A 22,490-nucleotide genomic window follows, 5' to 3' on the forward strand; every position below is an offset into this window, starting at 1 on the left:
AACAGGGAAGCCTGGACATAAGAGAGTGTCAAGGAAGAGGCAGAGGATTCCTGCCAGCAGACAAAAGCATGTAAGGATCAAGAATGTTGTATACCAGGCCAAGCTGAGGCCCAGCAGAATGCAAGCTTCCACGTCTTATCTGGGTTGCCACTACCTGCATCCAGAAGAGAAGAGTAGAGAGATAGCTTGGTTTTTTGTGTGGACACACCTGTGCAGAAAACAACCTTTTCAAATTTGTCCTTTGACCAACCTATCGGCAGCTGGCTATGAATCACGGCTGCATCAATCAGAAATGAAAGGACTCCTGACGCACACGTCCAGGACTCCTAGAAGCACTGTCGTGTTTTGACACAGATTCCTCCAACACCAATTAAAAAAGGGAGGTAACAATAGACTGTGCTCCTTCCTGAATGAGTTGTACATGTGTGCCTTATTCACAACCACTGCATGTGCTCTGAAGACATGACAGCAATTTAATTATTGGAAAGATAGGGATGTCTCTGTACTCAGACTATGCAATGCTTCCCCCTCCCCTCCAGAGAAAAACCAAACATAAGTCTCCTGTACTTTCATTCAGTCCCTATATTGCCAAAATAAACCCACTGTGTGTGTGTGTGTGTGTGTGTGTGTATGTGTATATATATATATATATATATATATATATATAAAAGGCTCTGCTGAGAGCTGACTTATCACTCTTTCCAGAAAGGGCCTATTTTTCCCCTCCCGACCAAAAATGACAAACCTTTGAAAGCAAAGGTCTATAAAAGGCTGGGAAATGCTGACAATGTTAATTATAGCGATACCAGCACGACAGTGCAATTAAAGTCTTCGCACAAAGACAATGACTCGCGCTCCTCGGGGCCGAGTGACATTTAAAAATTAAGTCTGCACGGGTAGCAGAGGGTCCATTTTGGCTCGCCGGTGATGCCAAGCGAAGATGGCCAGGGGACAGGGACCGGGACGGGAGGGGGATTCAGTTCTAAAGAGATCAAAAGATTTTTGTTTTGTTTTGCTTTTTAAGCAGCCTTGGTTTCTTCTTATTCTTTGCCAGCATCTGACCATATTACTAGGGATAAATTGCTGCTTCTTTCCCTGTTAAGTTTGTGAGCTCCTATTGAGCCGAGTGTCAGCTCTTGCAACCCAAGATGGGCAGCCATCAGAGGAGGGAGCAACCCTATTAGTCCTCCACCAGTTTCCCCTTCCCCTGTTTAAGTTAGTTGTCAGTTCTTCCCTGATAAATTTAATTGGCCCTGCAGTCTGTGTCCTTTAGTATCAGGGGACCTGGATGCTGTTATGCGTGGTGGTGTCCTGGGAGAATTGAAACAGGCCAACGATAAGGCTCTCAGCACTCTCCCTGTCAACAATCTATGGAGTCCCTGCTGTAGGAGCTATTAGCCGCCTCTGATCTAAACCTCCAATTAAAGTGGTGATTAGGCCCAGTGAGGCATTCGCCGGCCATGAATTATTCATCTCCCTTCACAGTAACAACACCAGGGGGATTCAAGAGAGAGAGAGACAGAGAGAGACACACAGAGAGAGAGAGCTGCCGAAAACAGAAGCATTTTAAGCAGGATTTTAACCATGTACAAGCAAAACATTTATCTCCAAATCTTTCATCTCCTCTCCTTCGAAATGGAAGGCTCCCCTGTACCTTTAGAAATCAGCACCTTGAGAGCAGAAATGTCAGGGACTTTACAGATGACAGGACATAGTTCCTGCAACCAGGAAGGAAGGGTGGAGAGGAGGCAACTGGGAGTCGATGGTGGGGGAGGTTGGGGTGTGGATGCCTCTGCAAATGGCAAAAATGGCAGGAGGAGAGGGGAAAACATACTTTGCCAATGCTCAGTAACAAACTCAGGGTGAAAAATATACTGCATACATATATTACATGTGTGAAAAATTGGAGAAGTGCATGCATCCCAGCAACAGAAACTCCAAGACGCAGGCGGACTTGCCAGCACACAACAGCTTCCCTTTTCATTCCAACAGAGGAAGCAGATCCACGGGGCACATTCCTTCACATGTGCAGACCTGCTCCTTCCTTTGGAACGAACAAGGCCCGCTGCACACAACAGGGGGGCAGCTGCCTGACAGCCAGGTCCCCGACATAGGTCATCCAAGGGGGTGAGCCGCAGGTTTCCTTCAGCACCTCCTCTTTCTGCTCACCCCCCTTCCAAACAAGGCCTCCATAATTTGTTTTTAACACAGAGTTCAGATAAGAACATAAGAAGAGCCTGCTGGATCAGGACAGTGGCCCATCTAGTCCAGCATCCTGTTCTCACAGTGGCCAACCAGGTGCCTGGGGGAAGCCCGCAAGCAGGACCCGAGTGGAAGAACACTCTCCCCTCCTGAGGCTTCCGGCAACTGGTTTTCAGAAGCATGCTGCCTCTGACTAGGGTGGCAGAGCACAGCCATCACGGCTAGTAGTCATTGATAGCCCTGTCCTCCATGAATTTGTCTAATCTTCTTTTAAAGCCATCCAAGCTGGTGGCCATTACTGCATCTTGTGGGAGCAAATTCCATAGTTTAACTATGCGCTGAGTAAAGAAGTACTTCCTTTTGTCTGTCCTGAATCTGCCAACATTCAGCTTCTTTCAATGTCCACGAATTCTAGTATTATGAGAGAGGGAGAAGAACTTTTCTCTATCCACTTTCTCAATGCCATGCATAATTCTATACACTTCTATCATGTCTCCTCTGACCCGCCTTTTCTCTAAACTAAAAAGCCCCAAATGCTGCAACCTTTCCTCGTAAGGGAGTCGCTCCATCCCCTTGATCATTCTGGTTGCCCTCTTCTGAACCTTTTCCAACTCTATAATATCCTTTTTGAGATGAGGCGACCAGAACTGTACCCAGTATTCCAAATGCGGCCGCACCATAGATTTATACAACGGCATTATGATATCGGCTGTTTTATTTTCAATACCTTTCCTAATGATCCCTGGCATGGAATTTGCCTTTTTCACAGCTGCCGCACACTGGGTCGACATTTTCATCGTGCTGTCCACTACAACCCCGAGGTCTCTCTCCTGGTCGGTCACCGCCAGTTCAGACCCCATGAGCGTATATGTGAAATTCAGATTTTTTGCTCCAATATGCATAATTTTACACTTGTTTATATTGAATTGCATTTGCCATTTTCCTGCCCATTCACTCAGTTTGGAGAGGTCTTTTTGGAGCTCTTCGCAATCCCTTTTTGTTTTAACAACCCTGAACAATTTAGTGTCATCAGCAAACTTGGCCACTTCACTGCTCACTCCTAATTCTAGGTCATTAATGAACAAGTTGAAAAGTACAGGTCCCAATACCGATCCTTGAGGGACTCCACTTTCTACAGCCCTCCATTGGGAGAACTGTCCGTTTATTCCTACTCTCTGCTTTCTGCTTCTTAACCAATTCCTTATCCACAAGAGGACCTCTCCTCTTATTCCATGACTGCTAAGCTTCCTCAGAAGCCTTTGGTGAGGTACCTTGTCAAACGCTTTTTGAAAGTCTAAGTACACTATGTCCACTGGATCACCTCTATCTATATGCTTGTTGACACTCTCAAAGAATTCTAATAGGTGACTGAGACAGGACTTTCCCTTGCAGAAGCCATGCTGGCTCTGCTTCAGCAAGGCTTGTTCTTCTATGTGCTTAGTTAATCTAGCTTTAATCATACTTTCTACCAGTTTTCCAGGGACAGAAGTTAAGCTAACTGGCCTGTAATTTCCGGGATCCCCTCTGGATCCCTTTTTGAAGATTGGCGTTACATTTGCCACTTTCCAGTCCTCAGGCATGGAGGAGGACCTGAGGGACAAGTTACATATTTTAGTTAGCAGATCAGCAATTTCACATTTGAGTTCTTTGACAACTCTCGAGTGGATGCCATCTGGGCCCGGTGATTTGTCAGTTTTTATATTGTCTATTAAGCCTAGAACTTCCTCTCTCGTTACCACTATTTGTCTCAGTTCCTCAGAATCCCTTCCTGTAAATGTTAGTTCAGGTTCAGGGATCTGCCCTATATCTTCCACTGTGAAGACAGATGCAAAGAATTCATTTAGCTTCTCTGCAATCTCCTGATCGTTCTTTAGTACACCTTTGACTCCCTTATCATCCAAGGGTCCAATCGCCTCCCTAGATGGTCTCATGCTTTGAATGTATTTATAGAATTTTTTGTTGTTCGTTTTTATGTTCTTAGCAATGTGCTCCTCAAATTCTTTTTTAGCATCCCTTATTGTCTTCTTGCATTTCTTTTGCCAGAGTTTGTGTTCCTTTTTATTTTCTTCAGTCAGACAAGTCTTCCATTTTCTGAAGGAAGACTTTTTGCCTCTAAGAGCTTCCTTGACTTTGCTCGTTAACCATGCTGGCATCTTCTTGGCCCTGGCGGTACCTTTTCTGATCTGCGGTATGCACTCCAGATGTCCAGCCTTGGGAGCCTGTGCCACAGAGAGAAGCAAGCAGCTCCCTGGGAACTGACTTGGCAATGGGTTTTCTCGTTCTGCCTGATGACTCCATCCCCCGCAGTGCCAGCTGTCCAGTCCTGAAGCTTTTGGTTGTTCTAATTATTCTCTTTTGTCAGTGTTGTGTCAACCTCAGCATCTCGCTTCGTTTTCATCTTTGTCTCTAGGGAGACTCTTGGCATGCATCCTGCTGCTGAACACGGCACTGGAAGAGCACTGTGGCGCTTTGATCGTGCCACTGCTGCCGTATCTCAGCACCTTAAGTCTGAAAAGATGCAAGCACTGGACTCAGGATGTTGCATCTCACCCCCTCCCCTGGACAATCTGTTATTTGGGTCTGCTACTCTACTGTGGCTGAAACAGCTTCCATTTCTCCTAGGAGCAATTTTCACACAAGTCAGCCAAGGATGTGTTTGAGGGCGAGTTTTTTACTGGCCCAGATAACTGGCTGACCTGAAATGAATCCTTGGGAATGAACGGGACCACCTAGAAGGTACCAAACCACCAAGTGGGATGTGGTAGGCACTGCATAGAAAAGAACTTTGGACAACTTTTGTCCAACCTGATCCACTGGGGGGGGGATAGCTCAGTGGGAAAGTATACGAGAGTAGCCAATGGGAGAGTATACACGGGGAGGGAGCTGGGTGAATCCCTGCCGGGGGTAGGTCCCACCTCTGCCTCAGAATCACTGTGTGGTCTTGGAGAAGTCACTTTAAGTCTCCCACCTGCTCATCTGCATCCCGGATGGGAAACATGGGGCCCTCCAGATGTTGTTGGATTCCAACTTCCATCAGCCTCGGCCAGTGCGGCTAATATGTCAGGGATGATGGGAGCTGGAGGCCAACAACATCTGGAGGGCCACAGGTCCCTGGCACTAATATACACATGAAAACAGCAAAAGAAGTCTTCTTTGTGGCTTTTAAAGAAGAAGAAAAGTGCAGGTATTTCCTGCCCCACCAAGTCCCTTTGCTAGTATAGTCCTAATTTGTAAATGACTGGTTGTAATGTGCCCCCAACCTACCCACCCCCAAAAAATTGGTCCAAACGCACGGCATCCAAAACACATTAACCATCTCAGGAAAAGCTTGTAGCCCTCGCTAGATTCTCACCTGGAATGCGAGGGCCATGCAGGGGATTGGAAAGCGCCATCCCAACCTCTGTCATCCCATATCTTTCCAACAGTGTGTGCCCAGTGATGCTCTTCCACCTCTCCAGGATGGGAACTGGGAGGGCTGCAGACCCCGACACCATCAGCCTGCAAAGCAGGAATGCCAGCTAGGGTTAAGTTGCTTCAGAATGCTACAGCTGTTCAATATCTTTTTAAATCCAAACGCAGGACCTGCTGGATTCTGCTTTCAGCAGCACCACCTCAAATAGGGGAGCTCAGTGCCACGGCTGCACTGCACCTTGGAGGGGACTCCAACAGGGTGGGCCCATGGAGCACAGACCCCAAATCTTTTTCCAAGTGTCCCAAGTGTTTCTGGATAACTGAGTGGGATATAAATTGGGGGGTGGGGATAAATTAATTTAAGATGACTTTGCGTAGAGAGGATGAATGGGGGTAACTGAAGGGGAACTGAACTTATTTGGGGCAGGATCTGTTGGGACATTAATTGGGGTAAATGAACTGAAGATGAACTGATCTGTGCTGGGATGCAAATTAATGGAAGAATTGATCTGGGGTGATTTGGATGGAAAATTTGTTGGCATGCATTTTGTGGTATTAAAATTCTAAATCTAACCTAGGCATATAGATTAGCATATGCATGTTTGTCTCTATGGACCCCACGGGTTCTATGCCTCAAATCTTTTGAGTATCTAGCAATGCACCTGGACTCCAGCAGCCGCAATACTGGTTTGTAAGGAGTGATGGTTGCATGTGGGCACAGGAGTCGCCTCTGGACAAAACGTAACCAAGAAAATACTTACGCAAAACAGCGGCTGGGAAAACAAAATGTGCTGGACATGCTACCCACTAGGGCCAGCCTTGCACCTAAACAAGATGCTCTCCTTTGCAATCGCCCCCACACAGAGCAGAAAACAGGGCAGCGTTTGCTCTTACAAAGTGGTGAGAGTGTGATGAGGGCTGGGCTCCTGCCAGAACAGAAAAGGGGCTTTACATCTATATCTTGGAACCCAAACCGAGAGCAGAGATGTGACAGATGGTTTGTAACAAGATAGTAGGAAGTTAGCCTGGAGAATAAGCTGGATCCCTGGCTCTCTTCTCTCATAGGGCAAGCTGTACAGAATCATAGGCTCAGCATCACAGTATTGGAACAGGACCACTTAGTCAACTTCCTGTCCCTGAAGTATCCCCTGCCAGGTGCCTGGCCCAGCCTTCTGAAAACCTCCAAGGAAGGACAGCCTTCCTGGTGGGGAGTTTAATTCACTGCAGAACTGCAAACCTTCTTGGAGAGTTTCAGAGGAGTACAAAGGGGAAAAAAAGGTACACATGAGGATCTGGATTCTGGTATTTGCAGGGACAGCTCTATGGGCCACCTCCCCTCTACATACTCTCAGGGCCCCTCTAGACTGGGGCTTTATTGCAGGTATCTTCTGCAATACGTTCTTCACACAATAATAGTTCATTACTAGTGGATTTATTCTGCTTCAGTTTGCTCTGTGATGCTTCTCCAGAGCTACCACATTATCGCTGTCTGGAAGGACTGTAGCACAACGAAAATGGGATGAAGATAAAACACAACGTTTGTGGTATAAAACGTGACAGGATTTCAGGAGGAAGTTACAGAATATGCACTGAATGTAAATGAAGCAGTGTGACTGCCCCAAAACCTTTGCAGGCACAGTTTTGAAAGCGAGATTGCATATGACCACCCCGACAGCAGTCTCCTTCACAAGATTTGTCACTCTTTTCCAACTTGTTTTCTGCTTGCTGTTGGGATCAGTCCCTCGCCTATGTGGGTATAACCCAATCTCCAGCTAGACTAATGAGTCTTTGGTAAACAGGAGAAACAGCTTACATGTTTAATTCAAGACAGAGCTTGTCTACACTACGAATTGAGTATGTGTTCGTGCTCTGTACATTCAAGGGGGCCAGAGGGGGCCCTCAAATGCATGCAAAGTGCCTTCCTTTCATCGGCAACTAACCAGGCCCACCCTCCCAATATGAGCAAAGTAGCAGCTTTTCTGGGATGTTGGGGGGGGCAACTAGGAAGGGGCAGAAAGTTTCCATTATGCAACTAAAAACAAGCTGGGTGGAAGAGAGAGAGGAAAGCACAACTCAGCTTTTGCTCGGGGCCCACCTACCTGATATTATCCTGGCAAACAGCACGAATGAAATCTTGGACATGAGCCTGACAGTAGTGCTTGTCATAATACTCAGTCAGCTTGGCGTAAATGGTGGGTACCGCCATGAAGACACTGACTTGAGGAGCTTGGGGGTTCAGGAACGCCTCCCAAACCTGGAACAAGGAAACAGAAAAGTCACCTGAAAAGGCACCCCAACAAAGTCAACCAATGCTTCCTGCAGGTTGGGGGGGTCAACCCCACGAAGGTGTCCTGGACAGGCAGGAATAACTATGAGGCTGAATATTTGCTGTCGCTCAGATGACAAGAGTCCAGGGACCGCTTCTGTCTTCTGTGTTCCACACATTTGGGGAGATTCATTTATTTACTTATTACATTTATATTTTGCCCATCCAACCAAGTTCTCTGGGCAGTTTACACAATCACTAATGCAACTCATTGTGAAAACACTAAAATCAAAATAAAATAGATTACAACAAGCCCAGTCAAAACAACACCTATAACTCAGGATAAAACACAGCAGCTGCAACAATTAAGCAGGGGAAGTGGAGAAGGCCCTCTGAAGACAATCTGAAGGTCCAGGCAGTTATTTATTTAAAGCGTTTTGATCCCACTCTTCAGCCAAAAAAGGCCCCTAGATGGGTTACAAATGTGTCTTTTTAGATTGTAAACCTGACAACACAAAAGGAAATGGAATGGGAGAGATGGGTGCGGGGATGGAAGGAAACAGACACAATTTCTTAGTTGCAGAGTTCTTGGAATGACCAGCAGGAATGGAAAGATTTCAAGGAGAGGAGCCAAACATGGCTGTCTTTCAGCAGAGCAGATGGGGGTACCCTGCAACCCTCTTTCTCTCTGCCTCCTATACCTGGATGGAATGTGTACAAGAAGGCAATCCTTCATCAAATCTGGCCCCAGGCCATTGAGGGCTTTATTAAAGGTTAAAGCCAGCATTCTGAATTGGGTCCAGGAATGCACTGGAAGCCAGAGGAGGACGACAAAAGCCCTGGCATAATAGGATATCAACCTGATGGGGTTTAGGGAAGCTTTTTATCCCTCTGCAGCTGGGAGGAGGACTCAAAGGAAGGGTTTGGTTTAAGGCACCAGTTAGAAGCAGAGAGAGGGTGTGTTGGGAGGGGAACCTGACTGCCTGTACTTAAGCACTTTTGGGATCTAACCCAGAGAATAATCAATGGCCATTTCATGGCCAAAGGAGGAAAACAAATGCCTTGCTCACCCACAGCGCCCCAGAACAGACACAAAGTGGATCAAACTCCCACATCTGGCTTAACTGACTCAAGGATCTTTGGGCCTGCTTGAGCAGTCAGCCCCCTCCCCACGAGAGCACTGAGAGGCCAAGCAGCACAATGAATATTTAACCTCAGCTAATGTACCCCCAACACTGTGGGTCATCTCTCTTGGTGAGCGCTCCACTGCCAAGCAAGGAGGAGAAACCCCATCAATAAATAGAGACGGCCATTGCCTGTCCTGTTAGGGCAACCCTCCCCTCCTCTTCTTCCTGGCTCCTACCCCGTTGTTGACAAATGTACACCCTAACAATTCATGACATCGTGGTGCTTCTCCTCTCCCCTCCCCAGCTCATGCTCAGGTGCAAAGAGGCACATGCAACAGGGAAGGCAGGCGTGAACTGATTGAAGGTGAATAAGGAAGACTCCTTCATGCTGTTGCTACTGCTCCAACCCCTTATCCCTCTGCTTCGAGTGATGCCTCCACCATTTCATGGCTCCCTGCTTTCCTAAGCCCACCTCCCTTCTTTTGAGGCTGCCTCTGTCAATCAGCATGGAAACCCTCCTGAGGCTTCCAAAAATGGAAGGGCACTTTTAAGAAAGCTGGACCTCCCACAGCTAGAGGGTGCTCTGAATCTAAGAAGTGTCCTGCTGGATAAGTCCAATTAAGCAACTATAATGCTCGTATCTTTTCCTTCAACAGATGGAAGCATCAAAATATCCCCCTGTGCTGTTGAGGATGAGTCCAATGTGCTGTGGAGGAAGCAGATCATGCAGCGGTCTGAAGTGGATAGACAGAGCCATACAGCAGGGGTTCCCAAACGGTGGTCTGTGAGCCTCATTCATGGCATGGTCCCGGGCATGGCTTGAAGACGGGAGTTGGCACATCAACCACACTGAATATTTATTTCTAATTGTATTTTGTTGTTCCTTTTATTTCTTACATTGAATTACAATTGGAATTCTATAGAATCACGATTGCTACAACAGACAGAGAAATCATTAAGTGGTCTGCCAAGACTCAACAATTTTCGAGTGGGCCTCGGGGGGGGGAGGTTTTAGGAACCACTGCCACAGACTATGTATCTACTCCGGAAGGAAAAGCTGGAAAAGAATGGTCAGAGGCTCTTCAGGACCCTGGACAAGTCCCAGGGAAGAGACAACTTTGTGCTGACACACTCTGTGAGCCTGACTACGCCTCCCAGGCCTTTGCTGAAGAATGCATCTAGTTCAGAATCTTGTTCCCACAGTGGCCAACCAGATGCCCCAGTGGGAAGTCTGGAAGCAGGATTTGAGTGCAACAGTGGTCTCCCTACTTGTGAATCACAGAAACTGGCATTCAGAGGCCTCTGGCAGTAGTGGCAGACCTTACTCACAATGCCCAAAGAGCGACCGTGGAGAAATCAGCTGCAGATTGACCAGGATCCCCCACGCCCAAGTACCACAGGGGGTCTATGATTAAACATATTTAAGTGGCTGTTCCCATACGTTTCTCGCACAGTTTTCTGGATCCGTCCCAGCCAGTAGGATGATGGAAGCTGCAGTCCAACAACATTTGGAATACACCCCCCATGTTGGCTATCCTTGACCTGGCCAGCTCGCTCAGATTCTAGCAGGTTTTGATCCTTGATATAACACTAACAAACACATTTCTTTAAAAGAAATGGGGGTGCCACAACCTCTGATTGTCCTGATGCGCAACCTATACTCTGGACAAGAGGACAGAATATGGAGAAACTGATTGGTTCCCAATCGGAAAGGCTGTGAGACAGGGGTGTATTTTACCACCCTATTTGTTTAATCTATATGCTGAACATATCATACGGAAAGCGGGACTGGACCAAGATGAAGGAGGTGTGAAAATTGGAGGGAGAAACATCAATAATTTAAGATATGCAGATGATACCATACGCTTAGCAGAAACCAGTAATGATTTGAAACGAATGCTGAAGAAAGCTAAAGAGGAAAGCACAAAAGCAGGACTACAGCTGAACATCAAAAAGACTAAATAATGACAACAGAAGATTTATGTAAATTTAAAGCTGACAATGAGGACATTGAACTTGTCAAGGATTATAAATACATCGGCACGGTCATTAACCAAAGTAGAGACAATAGTCAAGAAATCAGAAGAAGGCTAGGACTGGCGAGGGCAGCTATGAAAAAACTAGAAAAGGTCCTCAAATGCAAAGATGTATCACTGAACACTAAAGTCAGGATCATTCAGACCATGGTATTCCCGATCACTGTGTATGGATGTGAAAGTTGGACAGTGAAAAAAGCAGATAAGAGAAAAATCAACTCATTTGAAATGTGGTGTTGGAAGAGAGCTTTGCACATACCATGGACTGCAAAAAAGACAAATAACTGGGTGTTAGAACAAATTAAGCCAGAACTATCACTAGAAGCTAACATGATGAAACTGAGGTTATCATATTTTGGACACATAATGAGAAGACATGATTCACTAGAAAAGACAATAATGCTGGGAAAAATAGAAGGGAGTAGAAAAAGAGGAAGGCCAAACAAGAGATGGATTGATTCCATAAGGGAAGCCAGAGTCCTGAACTTACAAGATCTGAACAGGGTGGTTCACGACAGATGCTATTGGAGGTTGCTGATTCACAGGGTCGCCATAAGTCATAATTGACTTGAAGGCACATAACAACAACAAACACACAGGTTAACAGAGAAGTTCCTGAGAAGTATTTATTTTCCTTCATCGTGGTGTCCATTCACCCTTCCCTGCCATACTCTCTTCTAAAACACACACACAGCTTTTCGTTTCTAAATCTGGAATCAAATTTCCAATTAAAAAAAATTAGAAACCGAAGATGTAACCATGACCACTTGATCTAGACAGACAACTGTATCTATATGCAATCCACAAGGGCCTCATTGGTGAACCAGATGCAAATTGGCGTATCAATTCATGTTGTTACCAAGAACAGGAAAAGAGCCTTTTCACAAGTAACAATCTTCTAATGCATGTTAAATCATCCCTTTACTTCTCTTTTGATCTCCAACGCAGCTTTGTGTTCTCGCCTTGACTGACAGGGTGCTGGTTACATTGCCTGCAAAGAAAGGAATAATGCTGCGAGGCTTTTCTCTCTCCCCCCCCCGCTTCTCTAAAAGCTTCCAGGCTGATACAGATAGCTGAGCGCCTTCATGACAAAATATGTCCAGTTGAATATTGCTGCTCAACAGCACTCTGCTTCATGGGACGAACATCCCATGAAGCCATTTGCTTTTGGACTTGGTTCCTTTCAGTCACCTGACACTGCCCTTACCCCAGTAATGGTGCATACACTGTTTATTGCCATACTCTGCTTATGGAAGCTATGTAAGTGGGGGTGGTTGGGGAGGGAAAGAGATTCTCCTTTCAGGATTAGATTACACCGCATCCTGGCTCTTCCAAGCCCAACCATTCTGTAAGCAAGCTTTACTTCCCACAATGGATAGTTAACTTATGGAACTCACTGCAACAGGGTGTTATGAGGGCAGTTAACCCTAAGAGGCGTTTAAAGGGTTTAGATAAGGGGTGGGGAACATAAGAAGAGCCCACTGGATCAGGCCAGAGACCAATCTAGTCCAGCATCCTATTCTCACAATGGCCAATCAGAGGCCTCTGGACCTGAGTGCAAGATCACTCCCCCTCCTGCAGTTATTAGCAATTGGTATTCAGAGGCATACTTCCACTAGCCATGGAGGAACAGCATAGCCATTGTGGCTAGTAGCCACTGACAGGCTCCTCCTCCATGTGTTTGTCTAATCCTTTTTTCATAGAATCATAGAAAAGTAAAGTTGGAAGGGTCCTATAATGGCATCGAGTCCAACCCCCTGCTCAATGCAGGAATCTCACTTAAAGGGTTCCCAACAGGTGGCTGTCCAGCTGCCTCTTGAAGGCCTGAAGTGTTGGAGAGCCCACCACCTCCCTAGGTCATTGGTTCCATTGTCATACCACTCTAATAGTTAGAACATTTTTCCTGATGTTCAGTCAAAATCTGGCTTTGTGTGACTTGAGCCCATTATTCCGTGACCTGCACTATGGGATGACCGAGAAGAGATCCCGGCCCTCAGTCTTCTCTTCTCAAGGCTAAATGTGCCCAGTTCTTTCAGTCTCTCCCCATAGGGCTTTGTTTCCAGTCCCTTGATCATCCTTGTTGCCCTCCTCTAAACCTTTTCCAGTTTGTCTGCATCCTTCTTAAAGTGCAGTGTCCAGAACTGGACACAGCACTCAAGATGAGGCCTAGCCAGTGCCGAATAGAGGGGAACTAGTACTTTTAAAGCCATCCAAGTTGGTGGCTGCCACTGCCTGCTGTGGGGGTGAATGCCACAGTTTGACAATGTTTAACTGTGGAAACCGATTGCCCTCTGACTCCCACTTGCCCAAGACAGCATGGCCAACAGTCAGGGATGATTGGAGTTTGAGTCCAACATTGGGAGGTCCACAGGTCCCCCAATTTTGGTTTTCAACAGGGCTGACTTTAATTCAATGAAGGGGAACCTGTGGCCCTCTAGATGTTGCTGGACTACAAATCGCATCATCCCTGGTCATGGTAGCTGGGACTGATGGGAGTTTAGCCCACTAACATTCCTGTAATCATGACAGCTAAAAACACAGCTGCTGGATTCAGAGGCAGGTGCTCCTCCAGGTACAGTATGCCAGGGACACATGACAGGGTGAGGATATCACACTGACCTGCCGGAGAGCTCCCTACAGAAATCTACCCGACTGCTGTTGTGGAGGCAGGATGCCAAGACAGTTGGAGCAAGGATCTGATGTCACACAGCAATTCTTCCATGGAGTCTCCACTGGTTTGGCTAATGCCAGCAGTTTTTGGCACTGCGGGTAAGGCAAAGAGCTTCTTCTTCCAAAAGCGACCTGGTCTCTTGCTGTTTTGCTATGCCCTCAAACTGTTTGTGTGCTCCACATGACTCTGTTTTAATCACTTATTCCTCTGCAGGTTCTGCTGTTCCCTCTGCATCCTAGGCTACAGCTTTTAAACCCTCTCTACGCTGCAGGCATGCTGAAAGGAGCAAACACTTTCCCCAGGACCCAGGAATCTAACAAAATATGACAGGCTCCAGTTTCCTCCCCCCCTTCTTCTTCATCTCCCTCCTTTCTCCCCCTCACACTTCAAAAGGCATTACTCTGTAACAGATGCGGAGGACAAATGGCACATCTAGCAAGAAGGAAAGAAGAAAAACGATATAACTTTCCCCCCACTCTCTTCTCGAAGCCGAAGTTTGTGAGAAACAGATCTGGCGTAATTCATCTGATGGTGACCTGCCCCTCCTACGCTCTTGCCAGCATCCCCTTTGAGGTGGAGGGAGGAAGATGAGAGATGATTTAAAGAAGGCGAAGGGATGAAACCAACAACAACTTTCTCTGGAAAATATAAGATTAGGAAACCCTCCTTAATAAAATAGCCCTGCCTCTAGACTGTGGATGTTTGTCCCAGCCACGTGCCATGTAAAGCGTGCCTGAAATTCCATTGACCCCACTCTTGTCGTCACTGGTTTGCGATGCATCCAGATAGCGTTGGTTTGGGGCACTGGAAATTTTCTTTCTGGGCTTCTAGTCCCTACAGCTGATGCATGCATTTGAAGCCCAAACTGGTCAGTCCCTGGCCTCACAGGGTTGAGCTATGATGTGCAATTATCACAGCTGGTTCCCTGCAGTGAGTGAAGGACAGTCCTGGGAATGTGAGAGGGATTTCTGCCTTTCCAGCAGGTACACCTCACAAGCGCACCAAGGCTCCTGCGAGGCCAGGAATAGATTCAGGAACAGGACCTGGAACAGGAGCATGCCAAGGACGACATTCAAACAAATGCAGGAAGGAATAGGCAAGTCCAGCCAACCAGCCTGCTGTATTTGTACCTGGAGAGTCCAGTTCCAGATGTCCACAAGTCGTAGCGTTATGAGGGAGAAAAACTTTTCTCCTCCACTTTCTTCATGCCATGCATAATTTTATATGCTTCTGTCATATCACCTCTGTCCCTAAAGTATATCCTGCCAGAGCTACAATTTCCCAAAGTGGTTTAACAACCAACTCCCTCTTTTCAGGGAACTCAGGGAATGGTCATTCTGTGAGGGCAATCAGGGTCTTCCAACAACTCTCAGCACCCTGAACAAATTACAGTTCCCAGGATTCTTTGGGGGGGGAGGAGCCATGACTGTTTAAAGTGGTATGATTATGCTTTAAATGTATAGTGTAGATGGGGCCAAGCAAACATTTTTAGGCTGCAATTTGGGAGTAAGCCCCACTGAATGCCATGGTGTGACATACTTCTGAATAAATATATGTCGCTTTTGACAGCAGCTGCAGTAATATTCACTTCTGCTGGCCAGTAATAATAATAATAATAATAAATTTAATTTCTTCGTCGCTTATCTGGCCAATGGCCACTCTAAGCGACTTACAAAATGTTAAAATACAATTAATAGAATACAGTAATAGAATATAAAACAATACATCTGCAGCAACAGTATTAAAACTGGGCAGGAGGCATTACAGTTATAACAATTAACCCTCCCCGGATACCCCGAAGGCCTGCTGAAAGAGCCAGGTCTTTAAGGCTTTCCTAAACACATTTAGGGAAGAGGCATGCCGGAGATCTTGTGGGAGGGAGTTCCAAAGACTGGGGGCCGCCACTGAGAATGCCCTCTCTCTTGTACCCGCCAATCTGGCTGTTTTTGTTGGCGGGATTGAGAGAAGGCCCTGTGTGGCCGATCTTGTCGGGCGGCATAATTGGTGGCGTTGAAGGCACTCCATAAGATAAACTGGGCCGAAACCGTGTAGGGATTTAAAGGTCAATACCAACACCTTGAATTGGGCTCGGAAAACAACTGGTAACCAGTGTAGGTCGAACAACACTGGTGTGATGTGATCTCGGCGGTGACTATTCGTAAGTAGTCGAGCCGCCGCATTTTGTATCAGTTGTAATTTCCGGACCGTTTTCAAGGGTAACCCCACGTAGAGCGCATTACAGTAGTCCAAACGAGAGGTGACCAGGGCGTGTACCACTAGAGGGAGCTGGTGAACAGGGAGGTAGGGTTGCAGCCTACGTATGAGGTGTAGTTGGTACCAGGCTGCCCGGCTCACTGCCAAAATCTGAGCCTCCATGGACAGCCTGGAATCAAGCACAACCCCAAGGCTGCGGACCTGGTCCTTTAGGGGTAGACTCACCCCGTTGAACTTCAGGTCAATATCACCCAACCCTCTCTTATCCCCCACAAGTTGTACCTCGGTCTTATCAGGGTTCAACTTCAGCTTGTTCCTTCCCATCCATCCACTCACGGATTCCAGGCACTTGGACAAGGTCTCCACAGCCAACTCTGGTGAAGATTTAAATGAGAGATAGAGCTGAGTGTCATCCGCATATTGATGACACTGCAGCCCAAATCTCCTGATGATTGCCCCCAGCGGCTTCATATAGATGTTAAATAGCATGGGAGAGAGGATAGAACCCTGTGGCACACCACAACTGAGAGGCCAAGGGTCTGATACCTCCTCCCCCAGTGCTACCTGTTGGTACCTGTCGGAGAGAAAGGAATGGAACCACTGTAATACAGTGCCTCCAATTCCCAATCCCTCCAGGCGAAGCAGAAGGATACTGTGGTCGACAGTATCAAAAGCCGCTGAGAGATCGAGGAGGACAAGAAAGGTGGATTCTCCCCTATCCAATGCCCTCCTCAAATCATCTACCAGAGCGACCAAGGCTGTTTCAGTTCCGTGACCAGTCCTGAAACCCGATTGGTATGGATCCAAATAATCCATTTCATCCAAGTGTGCTGACAACTGGTTGGCCACCACTCGCTCAATGACCTTGCCCAGAAATGGTAGATTCGAAATTGGGCGGAAGTTATCGAATACTTGGGGATCCAAGGAGGGCTTCTTTAAGATGGGCTTTACAATTGCCTCCTTGAAGGCTGATGGCATCACACCCTCTTTCAAGGATGCGTTTACCACTGCTTTGATCCCCTCGCCCAATTTCTCTCTGCAGCTCACAAGGAGCCACGAAGGGCAAGGATCAGTAAGACAAGTGGTTGGCTTCACAGATGAAAGCACCTTGTCCACTTCCTCAGAAGGGAGAAGCCGAAACCGATCCCAATTTACCAGCATGCAACTGGCCAACTCTGGTTCGTCCACTGTGTCCACGGCGCACGGGATCGAGCTCCGTAAGTGTTCGATTTTATCGGCGAAGTGTTTTGCTAATACGTCACAGGAGGCCTTTGACTGTTCCAAGGGTTCCTGAGCAACTGGACCAACCAGGCTCCGGACCACCTGGAACAGCCTCCTGGGACAGCACTCCGCAGACGCAATAGAGGCAGCAAAGAAAGCCTTCTTTCCTGCCTTTATTGCCACTTGGTAGGCAGCTACTGCTGCTCTAACCTGTGTCCGGACATCTTCGGAGCGGGATTTCCACCACCGGCGCTCTAGTCGTCTCACCTCCTGTCTCAGACTACGCAACCACGGTGTATACCATGGTGCTAGCTGAGTTCTATTCAGGGGGACAGGACGTTTCGGAGCCACCCGGTCTAATGCCCTGGTGATCCCCATGTTCCACTCCTTCACCAGGGTTTCGACCGGGCGACCTTCAGCAGGTTCCAAATCCCCAAGCGCAGTCAGGAATCCATCCGGATCCATCAGGCGTCTGGGGCGGACCATTTTAATAGGTCCTTCACCCCTGCGGAGGGGGCATGGCAACGAGAAGTCCATATTTACCAGGTAGTGGTCTGACCATGACACAGGGGTGCCAAGAATCACGCCCAACTTCAGACCACTTCTCTCCTCTCCCAGGACAAATACTAGGTCGAGAGCATGACCGGCTACATGGGTGGGCCCAGTATTACTTAGGTACAGTTCCCAGGAAGCCATGGTTTCCAGGAAATCCCGAGGGGCTCCAGTGAGAGTGGTCCCGGCATGCACGTTAAAGTCACCCAGAACTAACAGCTCTGGGGACAACACCCGTACAGCCGAGACCACCTCCAGCACCTCGGCCAGGGAGTCTGCTATGCAGCGGGGTGGGCGGTACACAAGCAGGATCCCCAAACTGCCCTTCGGGCCCAACCTCCAGTACATACAAGGGGAGTAAAGTAAAGTAAAGTAAAGGGGGGGCCAGGTCAGCGACTGTGGATCTAAGAACAGCACACAACAACCCCATAGGAGCACACAGCAAATCAGACAGCAAGGCTGGGAACGCGTGGGCCATGGATAAACCTTTTATTAATACATGATTAATGGGCAGTAATATCCTTTAATATCTTCCAATAAAAAGTTGCTAGGAAAAAGCTTTAGCAAGACACTCCTAACAGATGGTGCTGCAAAATGAATTATAACACGTACACCAACTCATGCAAGCAACACACACCTTCCTTTCATAATGGGTGTCCAATGTCACACAACAAATTTGGTATAGCGGGCAGGTTTTGCTGTACCTCAGGAAGTGACTTGGCTGGAAGCAGCTCCTCTGGGGCACCTGTGCATTTCACCTTGAGCTGGGGGGGATCCACAGAGGAAGAAACTAGGAAGACCAAAGGTCACAGAATGAAGACATGGTGGCAGAAGTCGCCACTTCCTTGCTGTGGAATCAGCACGCTTCTTGACTGCAAAGGGTAACAGTGCCGTGAAGGCACAGTGGGCCGGCCTGCAAATGAGGAGACGTCCTTGTCAAATGCTATCGGATTTGCTTTGTGCTCATCTCAAATGTGGAAAGTTCATATTGCCGCCCCAGGCTCCTTCTGGGAGGAAGGATGGGATATAAATGAAATAAATAATAATAAATAATAAGTATTATTACTTCATTCAAGCAACCTGCCACTGAACCATTTTATGCGAACTTGCCTTATGCTAAACCAAAAAAAAAGCAAGATTTAGGTAAAACGTAAGGAAGACGTCTGACTGCAGGAGAAGCTGAGCATGCTAGCTATGGAAGCACAGCAACCTCCTTGGACAACTTGGGAGGCTTCAAAAGAGGATAAGACAAATTCATGGAAGATAAGGCTATCTATGGCTACTAGCCACGATGGCTATGTTCTGCCTCCACTGTTGGAAGCAGTGACCTTCTCAGTGCCAAGAGCAGACAGTGCTGTTGCGCTCAGGTCCTGCTTGCTGGCTTCCTATAGGCATCATGGAAGCTTCCAAAGGGAGACTGAATGGTCATCTTGTGGAGACGCTCTACATACAGGATGTCCTGCTTTGTAGTCACCCTTCCAGCTTTCCAGTTTTACATCACTGCTGCTACTATCTGGCCACAAATAAACTTTTGGCTCTAAGAGATGCAGAACACCACATCACCCCAGCCAGAGAAGTAGTTGAGCATTTTTTTATATTCTGTGCACAATGGCATCATTCTGTTGGGACCCCACCAAAAGAAACCACCACTGCCAAGTCCTCCAGAAGAGATATGAGAGCACTATTCAAGTACATTTTAATCTTAGTTAAATGTTTGTAACTTGGCTTTAGATTGTGTAGTTTTTATATGCTTGTTGTATCAGATTCTGTAATTTTATTGTATTTTATGTTAACCGCCCAGAGAGCTATTGCAAGTCAGGCGGTATATAAGTTTAAGAAATAAAATAAATAAATAAATAATACATGAAAGGTTGCCACACAGAGGAGGGCCGGGATCTTTTCTCGATTGTCCCAGAGTGCAGGACACGAAATAATGAGCTCAAGTTGCAGGAAGCCAGATTTCGACTGGACATCAGGAAAAACGTCCTAACTGTTAGAGCCATACGACAATGGAACCAATGACCTAGAGAGGGGGTGGGTTCTCCGACACTGGAGGCATTCAAGAGGCAGATGGACAGCCATCTGTCGTGAATGCTTTGATTTGGATTCCTGCATTGAGCAGGGGGTTAGACTGGATGGCCTTATAGGCCCCTTCCAACTCTACTATTCTATGATTCTATAAAAGGAGGGAAGCACCCCCCACAAACAACTCTTGTGGTTACTCTTGTGGTTTCTATTGGATGCACGGACTAAGCAGAGGGAAAGATGGTACGACGACTCTTGACCTAAGGGTCCTGCCAGGTTGACCCTGTGAACAGCAGAGCCTGTTGTCATGAAGACTAACCAAACCAGACTGCCACCTGTATGTGTAACTGTAAAGGCACGCCGTGAATTAAGTAATCTAATAAACACTGTAATAATAAAGTATTTATTGCGTATAATGAAGTGTTAGTGATTAGGAAGGTTGGGCGCGCTGCTGCGGTTTCTCCTGAACCCGTGCCAGTATCACTCAAGGCTGATTCCGGAGGCAGCAGCAGCAGCAGCAGCTCTGGAGGAAAAGTTCCTGGCTTTGTTTTGATCGGTGTGTCAAGCGTTTGAGCTGCCGTTCAGGTTTCTTTATATCACCCTGTAATTGACTGCTCTCTCGAGGTGCAAAGAAACAGAAATACAAAAGGCGGAAGGAAAAGCTCGGGCACCTTCTGTGAAATCCGCTGCTGGAACTGTGCCGCTTACCCAAGAGCCAATTTCAGTAGCAAAAGGGCACTTTGTAAACAGCTGGTGAAAATAGGCTGGGACTCAAAGGCTGCTTGTGTTAAACTCCACAAGAAAGCCTGATTTGCCCTCCTGCGCTTCTTTTGTCATGTCAATCAAACCACTTTCCTGCTCCCTCGGGAAGCCCTCACAAAAAGGATGGAGAAACAGGGGGGAAAGTAAACCAAAATAATAATAAAAGAGGCACACAAAGTCCTCCTAAGACCTTTACTGCTCCGGAGACCTTGAGGAAGAGAAGAGGCCAGACAGCTGGTCCCTGGCCAGCCACTCTTGGGCCAAGGCAGGGCAAGTCTGGGCATTGCTTACGCTTCCCCAGTCAATGCCCTCATTCACCCTTGCTTGTCAGTGCGCCCTGCAATTAGCACACATCAGTTTAGGCTCCCTCTCCTCGCCCACCAGAAGGAAGCCTACAACATGCAGATGTTGGGAGGGTGATGCACGGAAACTCAAACATATAAGTATCTTGGTGGCACAGCATGTAGATACAGACCAGGGGGCTTTGGTGGTGGTGGTGCTTTCTTTGGAAACAATGTCCTCCATGGACCCCCGCCCACACATGCCTGTTCTAGGACAAGATGTTCTAGGACAAGAGGCTTTGCAATATGTCAAAGGCAGCCAGCATTTGCTGAGACTGTTTTTGCAGAGGCGGATTTCACTTCAGAGGGGCTCACACTGAAGAACTGAAGGTCCTGCCATTAGAAGTGGGAATGCATGGCTCTGTGAACAGCCACTTCATGCGATGAACTGCCAGGGCTCCAGGCTGGAGATCTCCCTGATTTGTCCCAGAGTGCCTCTGCCACCCAGATTGGCCACTGGCTCTCCTCAACAGGAAGGGCTACAAAAGGACAGGACTTTGCCTAGACAAGGGTAGTATTTCCTGGGTCTGGTTTGGCCTGGCCATCCCATCTCTGACTCTCAGCTGAACCTCCCAGCTCTGAATCCTGGCTCCTGACCTCTCTGGTTTCCATGGCTCCTCAGTCCTGACATTGGCAGACCATATTCCTTGGCTATCAGCCAAACATATTCACCTCCTCTAACCTATATTTTAAAGGATTTCACTCCCAGACCCTTTACCACCCTTGTGACTCTCCTTTGAACCCTGTCCAAGTTGTCAACGTCCTTCTTAAGGCAATGGCACCCAAAATGGAACATAATGATCCAGCAGGCGGTCTACCCAGTGCCAAACAGAACAGTAAATCTTCAGAAGGTCTAAATGAGCTACAGTAGGGCAACACTAGATGGTCATGGGGAGCAAAGGGGTACTGGGCAAAGCAGGGGAATTCTGCTCTCTGAATCTCCGCCTCAAGTTCCCTTTTGTGCTCCTGAGCCTTCAACAGAAACATTCAAGCTTTTCTTCACAAATGTAAGAGCTTAAAACCTGGCGATATTACAGGTATGTATTAAAAATAACCAATATTAGATTCAGGAGTGACAGAGTTTCTGTGTTAGATCCCAGATTTCACATGGCACAGCACTCACATGGTTCTTCATTTCACACCCTGCTGCCTGGCACTCCTTCAGAGCGCAAGAGAGTTAGGAATGATGCTTCGTGGCTATGATCAGGCACTAGAAATTCCATTACCCTGAGACAGGGGGGCTGATGGGAGTTATAGTCTAAAACAACTGGAGGGCACCAAGTTGGGGAAAGGTGGCTAGGTCTTAGAAAAGAAATAGTAGATCTGGCTGAGAAGGCAGGCAATGGGTAATGCACATCCATAAAACAGCATTAAAGAATTCTCACCCTTCCTAGAAGCACCTGGTTTTCCACCCGACAGACAGATCATTTTAAGAAAACAACCCTTTAATTCTCCTAAATAATACAAGCCAATTTGGCTCCTTGGTGTAAATGCCGTTGCCAAATGCTCAGGCCTCTTCATCTCCTTCACTACCACATCGCAAGTGCTGATGATGGGGCTGCCGCCATGCCTTTCATCTGCTCCGCTGTGGCGCTGTCTCCAGAGACGGAGAGCGCATATGAAAGCTGTCTCCTCTCACAAAGCCATGATCTCAACATCTGG

The 22,490-nt window shown here is 47.3% G+C and overlaps 1 protein-coding gene across 4 annotated transcripts in view; it reads right to left on the minus strand.

The window, feature by feature from the left end:
- ACSF3 (acyl-CoA synthetase family member 3) overlaps positions 1 to 22,490 on the minus strand; it is a 91,765-nt gene that overhangs the window by 57,488 nt on the left and 11,787 nt on the right. For all 4 annotated transcript variants that reach the window (XR_009758859.1, XM_061594420.1, XM_061594422.1 and 1 more), the window contains 2 exons: positions 7,713 to 7,867; positions 5,555 to 5,700 (listed from right to left, as the gene is read on the minus strand). Coding sequence is in view for 3 of the 4 variants with exons in the window: in XM_061594420.1 (XP_061450404.1) it covers positions 5,555 to 5,700; positions 7,713 to 7,867 (301 nt within the window). In the remaining variant the exon portion in view is untranslated. The remainder of the gene's footprint in view (positions 1 to 5,554; positions 5,701 to 7,712; positions 7,868 to 22,490) is intronic.

This window comes from Rhineura floridana, chromosome 13 (genome assembly GCF_030035675.1).
Source record: "Rhineura floridana isolate rRhiFlo1 chromosome 13, rRhiFlo1.hap2, whole genome shotgun sequence".
Taxonomy (NCBI): domain Eukaryota; kingdom Metazoa; phylum Chordata; class Lepidosauria; order Squamata; family Rhineuridae; genus Rhineura; species Rhineura floridana.